At 41.7% G+C, this 13,803-nt stretch overlaps 1 protein-coding gene across 4 annotated transcripts in view; it reads right to left on the bottom strand.

Annotated features, from left to right (window-relative positions):
* Nucleotides 1–11,572: 11,572 nt before the first annotated feature.
* The window catches only part of LOC113479003 (neuropeptide-like protein C4orf48 homolog), a 36,830-nt gene continuing 34,599 nt past the window's right edge, over nucleotides 11,573–13,803 (bottom strand). For 3 of the 4 annotated variants that reach the window (XM_026846561.1, XM_026846562.1, XM_026846560.1), the window contains one exon: nucleotides 11,849–12,379. In XM_026846561.1, the coding sequence (XP_026702362.1) occupies nucleotides 12,308–12,379 (72 nt within the window). In that variant the 3' untranslated portion in view covers nucleotides 11,849–12,307. Of the gene's footprint in view, nucleotides 12,380–13,803 lie in introns of all 4 variants that reach the window. The other variant, XR_003398184.1, reaches the window with a different exon arrangement.

The raw sequence follows: 13,803 nt of genomic DNA, 5'->3' as shown, positions 1-13,803 counted from the left end.
CTCCTCCAAGGCCATGTCCTCTCCTTGGCAAACACTGGCTGCTGCCACCCACATAAGAGGGTGTTAGGCAATTTTTGCATCTGTTGCTTTTATTCCCAAAGGGACTCTGCTGAAATACACAGCTCCCATCCCTTGCTTTAGCTGTAACTCGAAGTGAGATTTTGTTCTGGGAGGTTCAGATGAGATGAAAACTCATAAGTTTGCTTGGAAAAATAACAATAATAAAGGGCCTGCTGATGGGACCCTGTGCTCTGAGGAAAACTCCATATGGGCTTCCTTTAACTCCACTGAAGCCTTGGGGACAACAGCAACATTGGCACATGAACCAACCATGTTATGTGTCCTGACAAAGCTCAAGCATGAGCCCTTCTGGATAGGGGATCTCTAAGTACCCGGCTGAAATCAATCATTCAGAAAATGGAGACTTTTTTGAAAAGAGAGAGGAAATGCTTTCAATACCTGTTTGCCCCAGAGCATGGTTAAAGACTCATCTTTCAAATGTTCAGTTCATGGCTTTGTCCTCTTCTCACCAGGGAGCAGGCTCCAGCCTTCCCAGTCTGTACAGAATAACCAACCTCCAGGCTGTGGAGGTATCAGCCTTCCCAGGCTGAGACACAATTTATCCCTGGCTTTCTTCAAGCCCTAAGGACTGTCACCAGCAAAGTACTCTGCTTCTATATTACTTGTTCCTGTGGCTTCCTCAGAATTACTTCTTACATCCCTAATTTCAATGCTTATGCTTTTGGGCCAGGTTAGTTTAAAAGTCATCTCAAAGGACTCCATGTTCTTGACCACTTTCTGGCAAAGTGGAATTGCCTTGTGCATGCAAAAGAGACCTTTGCAGAGGCACAACCCAGAGCTGTGGAAGCAATTCCTCCAAGAACGACACATTAAACAAACTCTTAGCCCAAAGTACAGCTCAACTTCCCTGGTGTGGAAGGTCCAAATGAAGGTTTCAGTCAATGGGGTCTTTCTAAGGTAAGTCAGGGCACATGTGTGCACTAAAATGGCACTTTATGAGAAGCTGAGACTCCTAATCCAAGCTCTGAAGTTGGATGCCTGAAGTGGTGTGAGATGGCCCGGTTTAATATTGTTTGTCTCTTCACAACCCTCAGATGCCTGTTAAAGGAGCAGCTCCATAAGAGATAGGATACGATGGAACAACATTCTACAATTTGACTATAGACTCATCTAGAGTTGGTCACATAGTCTAGCCCTGATCTGCAGTTTTAAATAACACCAAATGGAAATTCTGGCATAAAATCCAAACCTTACACTTCTATTCACCCTGGCATATGTGTTTCTTATGCATACCCTCATTATGGTCCCATGGCCATATCATACTTTTCATACATGATCTTCAAGAAAAGGATAGAAAGGAATTGCCCTCAGATGCAATAACCTTTGATAAGGTGGAAAGCACCATTTGTTCTACTATTTTTTCAAATTATCAATATAGTCTTTTCTAAAATTGTGACTATTTTGTAAAATCTTTTTCATAACTGCTTGGTCTTTTCAGTAGGCAGGTAGAACAAGCAGAACAACCCACACTGAGGTAAGGAAAGGAATTTGACACCTCAGGGAGGAAGGGCAACCACAGAGGTAAGCAGAAGGGTTACCCATCTTACAAAAATGGAGAAAGTATAAAAGGGGATCAGAGCAGAGAACTTGGGAAAACTTGGAATAAAGAGAAACTGCAGGTCCTGAAATATGTCATTCCCAGGATGACAAGACTCCAAGGATGCCTACACATGGTTGGGTGATGCTTTGTTATTAGGATCTATATAACACAGCAAAGTTTTTGCATAGTTGTATAAGCATCCCATAAAACTTCCCTGTGAGAGGATGGACTGTCTTTCTCTTGGTTTCTGACTGCTCAGCCACCCACTATCCAAACTTAACACTATGATATCATCACAGGAGGAGGGCTTGCTGATTTGGACCACTGCCATCCAGACAGTACAACACAATTGAACCTTCTCTTGCTTGTGACAGTGGGGCGGGATTTACAGTAGGGCACTCTCTAGCCACATTTAATGGTGTGGAAGATGTTATTTCTCTGTTACAGCACAACACTAAACTTAAAATAATGCCCTTTTTTTTTAATTGCTTGGCATCAATGTAAAACAATCAGACATTGCACTTGCAAAATCAGGACATTTTTTGTGTCAAATGCCATGATTTTTAAGCAGCATGAAAATGGTTCCTAACTCCTCTTGCTAACAGAACCATGTGGTCCAAGATGCAGTTCTTAACTGACAGGGAACAGGAGTCAGGCTACATGGAAAAGTTCCAGAATTCTGTGTTGTTCTATCACCTCCAGAAAAGCTGAAGAAGACAGAAGCATGAAAGCACTTGCATGACTTGCTTTGGTATTACATTCACTATTGCCTACCACTATGACTAAGGGATACCAGTACTAAATTTACTCTAAAGAATGAGAAAATTCCAAGAGATTCATAGGAGTCCGTTTGCTGTATGAAGAATGTCATAGTGAATCCCAGAGTCCTGTCAGAAATATTTATATTTCGCTTTCATTTTCTACAGAGAATCCATACCTAATTATCATTTGCTAACAAGAGAAGAGTTTCCTCCAAAATAATCAGAAACATCCAGACATTTATTGGAAAGATGATTAGTGAGGATAGATATCTGGTAGCTCCCTCGTCTTATTGCTGCCTAAGTGTTACAGATATTGAAAGTTACATCCTTGCACTGGAGGAAGAAAATATATATACCTAGTTAAAATCACTAACATTAAAGGCCTGAGTAAAATATGTGTGCATAAAAGGAAGGTGCAGGCAAAGGGTCTAATTTTAGAACTTCATTATTATAGTTGTGGGTACACATGGCAAATAGGGTTGTTAATCCCAGTCTAATATGAAGTGCTAAATCACTGCTGGCTAACATGGCTATAAGCCCTGTGTTGAACTCAGTCAGAATAAGAAAGCACAGAGACAGAAGAATCTGTGTCTGGTTGCTATTACTTGAATAATAGAGTGGCAAGAGAATACAGGCATAACCCCAGAAAGGCCAAGAAGCAAAACCAGATGCAAATAGTGAGAAACATGAAGAATAGCAAGAAACATGTCATTAAACACATAGGGAGTAAGGAAGACAAAAACCAAGAGTTGGTTCTCTGTTCAGCAGAAGGGGAAAGTTAATCAACTTGATGCCTACAGGGCTCAGCATCTATTTTATCAACCAAGCAAAATAAGGTGAACTAGTGAGCAGGAGGCTAACACAACTAATACCAGTGAACATGTTTTAGGTAAGAACATCTAGCAGAAATTTGCTTTAGTTTCATATGCTTGTAAATTTGTGCCAGGTCACTTTTCTGGGTTTCAATCTGCCTAGAGATCTCTTTTAACTCAGGGCTGTCACTAGACCTACCTCAGGATATTTAAAGAAGAAACTAAAGCAACCACCATCAGCAATTACTGCTAAGAACTCCGGGAAAATGTGTGTTATGCCAGCCATGGAAAAGGGTAAATGCAGTGACTGTCTTTAAAAGGGGGAAGAGAAACTGGAAAAATGACACACAAACCAGTTTAATGTCAAACCCTGAGAATGTTTTAGAAGCAATAATCCCACCACAGTTTGTAAGCATTCAGAAAACAAGAACTGGAGTTGCAAATAAGAGGTATTTGTCAAGAATCAAGTCAAACCAGCTTAGTTTCCTTCTGTGACATGGTAACAGGCCTTGCGGGTAGGTAAAGCCAAATTTATCAACTTCAGGAAGATTTCTGATGCTGTGTCACAAAGCATTGTCAGAAGCAAACTAAGAAAACTGCTCTGAGGCCAGCAAAACTGGCTGGGTCACTGCTGAGAGTTAGCAATGGGTCACTGTTGCCACGGAAAGATATATCACGTTGGGTCTGCAGAGACTCACTTAGTTCAAGGGTTATTCACCATTTCATTAGTCAGCTGGATAATGAATAAGCAAAGTGGCGACTCAAGATTTAACATCAGCCTGAAGGTTATAAGCAATGCTGGGGGACAGGACTAGAATTCTAAATCATACAGACAAGTTGGAAAAAAAGGTCTAAAAACAAAATAAAATTTTATAAGGATGAGAACAAGGTGCTACACTTCATCAGGAATAATCAACAGCTCATATTTAGAATGGGAAACAGCAGGTTAAGTGGCACTTTACAGTGGAGCTAGGGAGTCACAAGCTGAAATCAGTCTACAATATTCTGTCTTTGACAAAAAAAATGCAATTATCCTGGTACATACCCAAAAAAGTGCAAGAGCTTAGACTGCCTTCAGCAGAAGGTCTGAGCTCCACCTGGTTTGGTCACTGCAATAATAGGAACTAGGAGAGACACCAACAGCAGCAGAAACAACCAGAGTTTCAAATTGCATCAAGGAGGCACCACCAAAGACCTTGGGATGGCACTGGGAAGGATCGCCTGTGAAAGACAGGGGATATTTAAACCTGTAGGTATAAATTAGACATCATTTGGGAATGGTATAGTGATAATTGACCCTGCATAAAGACAAGGGATGGACTGGATGATTTCTTATGAATACTTTTCCCTTCCTGTTTGTGATTCTATGATTATGAGAATCATTTTGCTTCCCAGGCAGTTACTTCCCAGCTCTCTGTGTTGTAATTACAGCATAAACACAGACGCCCCTGGGAGAAATGCATTGCCCTTGTACAGCATCTGCAGTTCAGACTATTTCTCCTCCCTCAGTTAGCAGAGCAAAGGCAATGTTTCTCCGGTCTAAGCAAGTTTGATGGCTAGAGAATATTCCCATTTTGGGATGGGTCACTGATAAAGGAATTTGGAGACATTTGACTGCAGGGCAGCTGCCAGGGCCCACAGCTTCTTAATCCTTTAAATAATTATTTGACAGTCTTTCAGATGAATTGAGAGGTGAGAGGCTGGTGCACTGTAGATGTTTCAGCCCATAAACAGAACACATTTTATTGTCTTTTTTTCTGGCAGCCATCTCAGGTCCTGAGAAGGACTGAAAAGAAAGCACCCTATACTTAGCTTGTCCCTCATGGCATGAGATAATGATTCACCTTTGCTTGATGGATCAGTATCTTCTTTAAACACTAGGTCAGAGGTTTGGTGGGAAAAAAATGTCTCCCTCATGGAATGACAAAGAGCATCATTGCTTGACAAGTTTTCCATCTTGGAGCTTCCTGGAAAACCCTTCAAAAATCCAACCACAAGCTGAACTTTGGTCAGACTATGAGGCTTTCCCAGTGAAGTCCACACAACACTGCAAATCAGGGATGTGGCTGCAAATAGGGAGTGTGATAGAAATTTAGCACCAAGATCCTTTAATGCAGGAACCAGTCAACTCTTAAGAATCCTTTTCACCACAGTGTAATATGTGGGAAAATACCCAGGCTTGATCAGTTCTCCAAAAATCAACTGAAGCCAAGTGTGACAAGCATGTTTAAACACCTTCTAAATTGTAGAATGCTTTCTGCCACAAAGGAGGGGCTGCTGTCAAGCTATTGTGTAATGAAGGTCAGTTCAGACTTTTGGTTCCAAGAAAATGTAAGAACCACTGGCAAAATACCAGTTTTCCTAGTCTATATTTGAGGTTTGAATTGGATGGCTGGAAATCCAGCAACTGATTACTGTGCTGGACATGGGGTAGATTTACAGCCTAGGCAAGGGTTGTGTACTGTTTGTGTACCCTCAGTCTGAATGACACTGACAGTAAAGCTGTTATTTACCTTGCTACTGCCAGTCTTATCCCTGTCTAGGAAGATACAAGCATGTCATTTTTTACTTGCTGGAGAACTGTGTGTAAAAATCCCTTCTGAATTCATGTGAATTCATGTGAATTCACATGAATTCATCAGAAGATGGTTGTTTTTTGAAGTGCTGGGATTTGGGCACATTATTCTGTGGCTACCAAAACCAGAGTAACAAAAGGCACAGGCAGTTCTCTGCACAGCCTGTACGTGCATACAGAAAAGGGAGGTGGGGAGATCTCATTTTATTTTAGAAAAGCTATTGACTTCTAGGACATGGCTCAACCTTCTGTGGGTAAAATAGGGTTTGATTTTATATTGTATTTAAAACAAACAATACTTTAAATGTGCAATATACCAGCTGTCAAAAGGCATTTAAACGCTGCTCAGTTCCTACTTCAATGCAAGACTGAATTGTGCATTAGTTATATTCAGTGCTGTTGGCTGAAACCAGATACTTTTCACAAGCTGGATGCTTTATTACAGTGTATATATAGTCCAGGATGAATACAAGAGCTGCTTAGGCAAGAAACTGTATGTATCTAATTTACTGCATGGATGAAGTTCTGCTTTTTAAATGGGGAAGAGAAATAACCGACAATGCCCAGAGCTTTGAAAGTAAACTTAGAGCACTAAAGATGACCTCCAATGAAAGCCTTTACTATAAGCATTCACAAATGCTGGCAACTTTGATTTTGGTCCCAAAGTCTATGTCTCTCCCCAGCCCCTATATTAAACTGAAAAGTTTCAGAGTGAAACCATGGTCATCTTTTTAGACTCTGGTCAAGAGCTGAATAGATATAACCTCACTAAACCTGGTATCACAGGAAACTTTAAAGTCTGTTGGGATTTATGCAAAGGAAAAGGCTAAGTTTCATCAAACTCAGGTGCAGAAACCACAAAAAATGACAGAGTTTGTCAGTATTGTTTGCCTAAATGAACATTGGTTTGCTCAAAAGTTAGTCCAGATTTGACATTAATATGTACTTTGCGTTAGTAGATCTTTCCATCAACTCAGTTATGCGGAAAAGCTCCTACACTTTCTGTTTTGTAGAGAATCCCCTTAGATAGATATCCTTATGGATATCAAAATGTCATGCAATAAATGTTCTTTGCACTTAAAGCTAAATAGCAGCTATCTTTTGTCTCTATTTCCTTTAACAGTTGAGACAAGTCCCTAACTGTTGTAATGCAAAAACTGATACTTTGAGTAGAAAACTCCCAGTGATGCAATTCCTTAATTTCTCTGTCAGTGGTACCTACTGCCTTTGCATAGCCAAATCTTTTATGGAGTTTAGGAATAAAATAAACAAATAGGGTAAAAATACAGTTCTAAGCTTCAAAAAAATAGCAATGCTTAGAAAACATATAATATTTACGTATAGTTCAGGGCTGGGGCTGCCCTTAAGTGCAGCTATTAATGCGTGCACACAGAATATTCAGATCCTCCCACCCCAAAACAAGAACTTGAACAGAGGTCTCCCTTGAAAACTGTGTCCTGCTTACCCTATGGAACAGTCTAACTTGCACCATCAGTAAGCAGTCTTTCCAGCTGATTTGGGCTCTCAGAGAAGAGTGAAGCTATATAAAGAATGAGAGAGTTGCCAGTCCTGTTCCATTTTCAGGCTGTTGACAAAGAAAACAAGCTACAGTTTTGTCACTTAAATGACCAGAAAAGTATAGTATCATTTACTTTGATTTAAACAGCAAAAGGCACTCAAGGCTAATGTAGACAAGCTGATATGTTAGTTAGGTTTTCAGCAGGTGCATGGTTCAGGGCAGAAATCAAATGATGACAGCCTTGACTACCAGGAAAGAAAAGTGTAGGCAGACCAATGTAAAACATAGAATATGTGCAGATATTTGCATTTCTCATGGAACCCATGTCTGGAACTCTTATGTTTTAAGCCGCTTTTTAAAATTCGGGAGATTAGAGGCCTTGAAAATACCATCTCTGCCACTCCCCATCTCTACAAAGTTACAGTTGGAATCAGAAGGTTAAGGAATATCCACATGGAGATTAAACCTGCAGATCTATGCATAAAAACAAATACTATGCTTGAAACTAGAACAACAGGACAGCATATTTTACGTTGTGATTTTTATTTAATAAGTTCACAACACTTGAAGGTGTGATGGCCCCCTTCCAGGTCTATTGACATGACAGCTTTGCCCCAGACATTTTTCAGTGCGGTCACAGAGCAAGAGACTACATAATGTAGTACAGGGAATAGAACAGGACAAGGTGTACAGCAAGAATGCATGCATGTTCTGATGGCTCTATTAAATATATATGAAAAAACAGTTTGGATTTAACAGGGACCTTTGGATTTTGAGAAGAAAAAATGCACTTATTGTAGGAGGCACAGCGGCAGTTTTAAGTATGATGGGAAGAGAAAGTCTGTACTAATGCTTCCCATTTTTCATGTTTAAAATTTCAGGCTTTCAGAGGGCAGAGAAAATACTGTATGTGTGGATGAAGAGGGACAAGAGGCAAAACAATGGCAGAGCCATCAAAGACACAGGACCATAAGTCTGAAAAAGATTTCCCAGCTCAGCAGCATAACCACAGCAACATACAATCACTTGCAGACATTTTTCACGTGCACATGTGTTGCTACTCACGAGTGAATTGCTGCAAGATTTCTTTATGGTACAGGAGAGATGCTCTGCATATCCAGTGGTCAGCACAAAGCATAGGTAGGAGAGTGGCTTGAGCAAAAAGCCAAGATAGAAGCAGAGGAAGGCCACAGGGCAAGGAGTGAAAGCTAGGCAGGCCTGGGCTTGTACAATATGTAGGAGACCCTAATATCCACGTAATTATACAGCTCCTTCCTGGATGTAGGCAAATGTTTTGCATTACCATTTCTTTCCTTTCAGAAGGAGCTTTTACTCCTCCCTTTGGAGTGGTCTTTGCAATGTACTGGGCTGCAGAAGCAGGGCCACTGGCCTGCTTAATGGTTCCCTGTCCTCAGGCAATGGGGAAACCCAGAACTTTAAGACTTTCCAGCAGTGTTTGTTTCTAAGGGATAAAAAGGAGTGGCTCTCTGGAGCACAGGGACGTTTGCTTTATGAATTTGAGAAGAGGCTCATTTCTACACATAAGAACAACTCCACCAGATCACACCAAAGATTATTCTGAGGCCCAGTATCTCATCCTTGCCACTGAACAGTAAGAAATGTGTAGGGAAAATATAAAACCAGGTTGACTACAATGGCTTTCTGCAACACTGTTAACTTACAACAACTTGTAGTTCAGGGACTTTGGCATTTTTATATTTAACAGTTTGCAACAGGATTTGAACACCTGCTTTTTAAACCTACATAAATTTTTAGCAATAGCAACATCCTGCAGTGAGGACTGCCGCAACTGAAGCATGCAGTAGGTCAAGAGCCATCATCCTCCCATCTGCTCTGACTCTGACTTCGTTCTTCGTTCAGTGCACCCCTCTTCTTGCTTGTGAAGGGACAGCAAACAGTCACTCTGGTCATTCATGGTTTTATAAACTATCATCTCCTTCTTCACTCATCTCTTCTCTAGACTGAAGACTCCAAGCCTGTACCTTGATTCGGATTACCCTAGCTGCTTTTGTCAGCAGTTTAACTGCTTCTGTTGCATTATTTTGCTCTATACAAATGGTCTTGACTCTTGTCACTGTGTCATATTAAACCTGAGTTTACATATTCAAATCTTTCACAAGTTTCTGTTCACTTGTCCAGAACAGATATTCTGGTTGCTGAGTGCAATTCCCAGACCTTCCTGCCAATCCTTTTTAGAACTGGTGGCATTTTACCTGTCTTCTGCTCTCCTGCTATTTTGGTGGGGTTGAACAAGAGGTAATACAGAACAGTCACTCAACTAAAGGGAAATAGGTAAGGTGGGCTTTAAAGGAGCATACAGCAATTTCCACTAGGAACTTTCTAGTTCTGATGGATCTTCTGCAGACTGAAAGGAATCTTTAATGTTTCAGATTCTGAGGAAAAGAACAGAAAGTTTTTTCCCTTTCCCTATCTATTCCCCTCCTGGCTGCTTTCTCTTGGGGCAACAGCTATTATGTTCTGTGTTTCGCTACCCCAGTTTTGATCATGTGAATCAGAAGGTAGAGGGGTAGCAAAATGACTGAAGGAAAATATTTCTACATGGTCAGACTTCTTTTGTTCAAGCTGATGCCTGTGCAGACACCAAAGGAAAAGTTCATCAAGATCTACAGGTGTTTCCAGTTGTGCCAGAACATTTTATTACTCAACACCTGGCAAAACCAGTGGCTGACCATGGCTGGGTTCCTGTCCACACCTATAACAAACCAGTGAGATTACAACATCCTGGTGGACAGTCCATGAATTAATTTAGTATTGGGAGCAGAGTTTCCAGCACCTGAACTCTTCTGGGATTTCCTCCAAGTTCTACAATGGGAATGTTGGCTTCCCAGGTAAAAAGAGGTACTTCCCCACAACATCTCCTCTGGATAGGGAATGGGATACCAGTGTTGCTCAGCACCGTGTTCATTCACTCCATGGTAAATTGGAGTGCCAGTCATTGCTCCTGCAGTGCTGATAGCTGGATCTAAAGGGACTGCTGACCTGAGAAGTATCAGCCCCACTGCCCACACCTGCAGTGACTACATACAGTCATCAGGGTGAGGGGCCAGGGGTTCACTGACAAACCCCTGGGCCTAGAGAGAGGGCAATACCAGACCAGAAGGGGGAATGGAGGTTGCACTGGAGAGGAGAGCCAAAGCAGGTACAGAGCAAAGCAGAGGAACAAAAGCTAGAACTATATGGGGATGACCCATGTGCAGCAAAAGAGAAGCTCTAATAAGCGATTTTGCTACAGTCAGGATGAGCTGAAGCTCTCCAAAGGAGGCTTTGCTCCAGGAAAACCAGAAAATGCTCTGCCATGCATGAGTGAGGACTTCTGCCCCTTCCCACTCTGGGAGTGGAGCTGCAGGTGAAGCTTGCAGTTGCTCTTATTTTGCCAAGCAGCCAGATATGAGCTGTGCCAATGCTCCTATGCTGTGTGAACAGGTTTAGTGAAAAACACACAGCACAGGTGCTCCTTGAGGGAATTTGGAAAAATAACATCAGAATCCCCTCTGCGGGTCCTGGTCCCATGCAGAAGGGCATGCTGCACTTCTCAGTGTGAAGGAATTGGTGTTCCAAGCCCTGGACAGGTTTGGCAAGCCGCTGAGGCTGACTATCATGTTACCCTAATCCCCAAGCTGTTTTGTTACCATACCTGCAGCTGCACTGGCAGAGCAGTAGTTGTGTTTTCTCTCTTATCTACTTACAGAAAAGTCCCATCAATTTAGTTAGAGAAGTAAGGCCATAGGCAGGCACTTTCTTCCAAATTCAACTGGGGAGACTTTGGCCTTCAGATGTCCACCTCCTATCCACTCCCCAAGCCATGTTAGCACCCCACAGTCCCACTGTTGAAGTGGTTTGAGACAGCTTGAAATTGTGTCAAACAAACAGAGCATCCAATCAAACTGCTCCACCTAATACAGACATGTGAGCAGACACAGTATCTTAGAATAAAGTGGTAGAGGATAAAAAACAGCTTTCAGGTACACAAGTCTTTCTTCATGGCTGAAAGAGCAGCTTTCAAAGACAACTACAAGGAAAGACCAAAACGTTCAGAGTTCAGTCCATCACAGAAAGGATTAAATATGCGTGACCTAACCACTGTGTTTCACCTGAAGTAAAATAAGGAGAACACTCACGAAAAAACCTCTTGGCACTGCATGGAGCTTTCCTCCAATGTCATGCTGAGCAGTTGCTGGTGGTAGCATTTGGTACAGCTGGAACTGGCAAGGCTGGCAAGGCTGCCTAGTCATACCCTTATTCTCCTTTTCCTACTATATCCATTTAACCTGCTAAGATAAAGCTATTCAGAGATACAGCGGGCTAAGAATGGAGTGTCCAGGGAAGGAGGGGAAGAAACTAAACGTTTTAATTAAAGAAGACAATACTCTCACGCAGGATATCAGAAAACTCAGCACTAAAGATATAAACTGTTTTGGTCCAAGTACAGCACACATATAACTTCTCGTGACATATACCTCAATACAGCTGACAGAACTACAGCACGCCTGAATGTGGTCACAGTGCAGACAACAAACAGAAAGGAATTCCATCATCTTTAATACACAGGCAAAGCCTACAGAGACCACAATTCTCTGTCTTAATATAACTGGGTAAGTTGCCACAGAAATATGTTCATATTAGAGACAAAACACAGCTGCAAGAGTCTCTAGAGCACTGCTGGCCATATTTATCTTGTGGGTTACACTTGGCCAACTCTGATTTAAAAATCAAAGCAGGTAAATTTTTTCTCCACTGTAATACTAAATAACAGATTTACTGAATTGAGCCCTTACTGGCAACCCAGTGGATGTGAAAATGGGGTATCTTTAAAAAAAACCAAACAGAACAGACAAACACATAAGACACAGCCCCCACCATTCCCTCCATACACTGGGGCATACATGCTTGCAACATGAACTCCATAAAGCTGTATTTTATACAGCTGCATTTTAAAAACCACTGAACAGGTGACACTCCTTAGGTGGCCTCCAGGATTCAGTTCAGCAGATTTGCAGTTACACAGTCGCACAGATTTCTCTTTTCCACCTGAAGAAGCAGAGTTTCTGTCTATAAGAGGGGGAAACAAAAGCAACATCAAAAAACAAGTGTCAGCAATGTAAAACTAACTTGGTCCCAAAGAAAAGTCCACTTCACTTTTGTTCCAAGATTTGGAATTGGTTGTATGACATGAGGCTTGAGATAAAAATCAAAGTTATTGCTTACTGCTCTGCAATAAATTAGCCTTTGAGTGATTACTTGGCATTCCAACATGGCAATACTTCGGTGACACAGAGAAATTCAGTCTGGTACACACTCATGTTTTTCACATTAGTACATTCAGTATGTGTGTGGTGCTGTTATTTTTGTTTATTTATCTTTCTTACAGTCTTACTTCAACTGCACAAACTGGAGCATAAACTCTCAAATCCATGAGAGGCTTAAAAACCACGCCATAAACCTGTCAGAAATTTTCTTTGTACTTTACAACAAACTAAAAAAATTAAATTTGGAGTATTACAACCTGGACTCACTGTTGAAAGTTATACAGAGAAAGCAAGGCATAATTTAATCATAGAATATCTCAAGTTGAAAGACACCCATAAGAATCATCAAGTCCAACTCCCCACTCCTCTCAGGACTACCTAAAACTAAACCATATGACTAAGGGCATCGTCCAGGCACTCCTTGAACTCTGACAGGCTTGGTGCCATGACCACTTCCTGGGAAGCCTGTTCCAGTGACTGACCACCCTCTCAGTGACAAAATTTACTTCTGTTTTTTCTCCTGCCTCACTGTTGCTATTGTCAATATGCTGTTGGAGCCTTAAATAGATGATAGGTGCTGAGCTGGTATAGACATCACAGTTCAAACATGTGCTGAGATTGCTGGCTTCTTTAATGAAAGGAATCCCAAACTGGTGGAAGCAGAAGTCCCCCAGGAGATCATTGCTGTCCACAGGGATTTTCTGGAGCAATGAGGGCAGATTGGGAACTTCTCAGAGCTGGAGCTGGGTATGATCAGAAAGGCCTGCACCCTCTCAGTGAGAGGGCGAGAAGGGGCTGAGGACCAGGGAAGGGACAGCAGGACTGCATAGGGGAAATCTGGGAATCCTTCCTCTCTAGCACACACACTCTTTGGTTTCCCTGGCTGTCTGGAACACTTGTGGCTCCAGTAGATACATGATGGAGCACAGAGCTGTTTGACATCAACATCATCATCTCAGGTTGTCTATCATGAGCTGAAGCTGTATCTCAGAATCGGTCTACATGGGCTTCCTGACTTCCTCCTTATTGTCATGGGACACACTAGCTGGGGAAGTCCACTCACCAAATTAATCCCCACTGGTGTGACCAGGTACACACACACAAAAAAAAGGCATTATGAAGACTACCAGCTCTAAATTTAGTCAGTGAAATCCATCCTTAATCTGGCTGTCTTGTGATTGCTATATGAGATGGAACTGCCATGTGATTAAAGGCTGTGTTCTAAAA

This window comes from Athene cunicularia (genome assembly GCF_003259725.1).
Source record: "Athene cunicularia isolate RWA chromosome 4 unlocalized genomic scaffold, athCun1 chr4_part1, whole genome shotgun sequence".
Taxonomy (NCBI): Eukaryota; Metazoa; Chordata; class Aves; order Strigiformes; family Strigidae; genus Athene; species Athene cunicularia.
The sequence above is the reverse complement of the archived record's forward strand: the minus strand, read 5'-3'. Positions and strand labels throughout refer to the sequence as shown.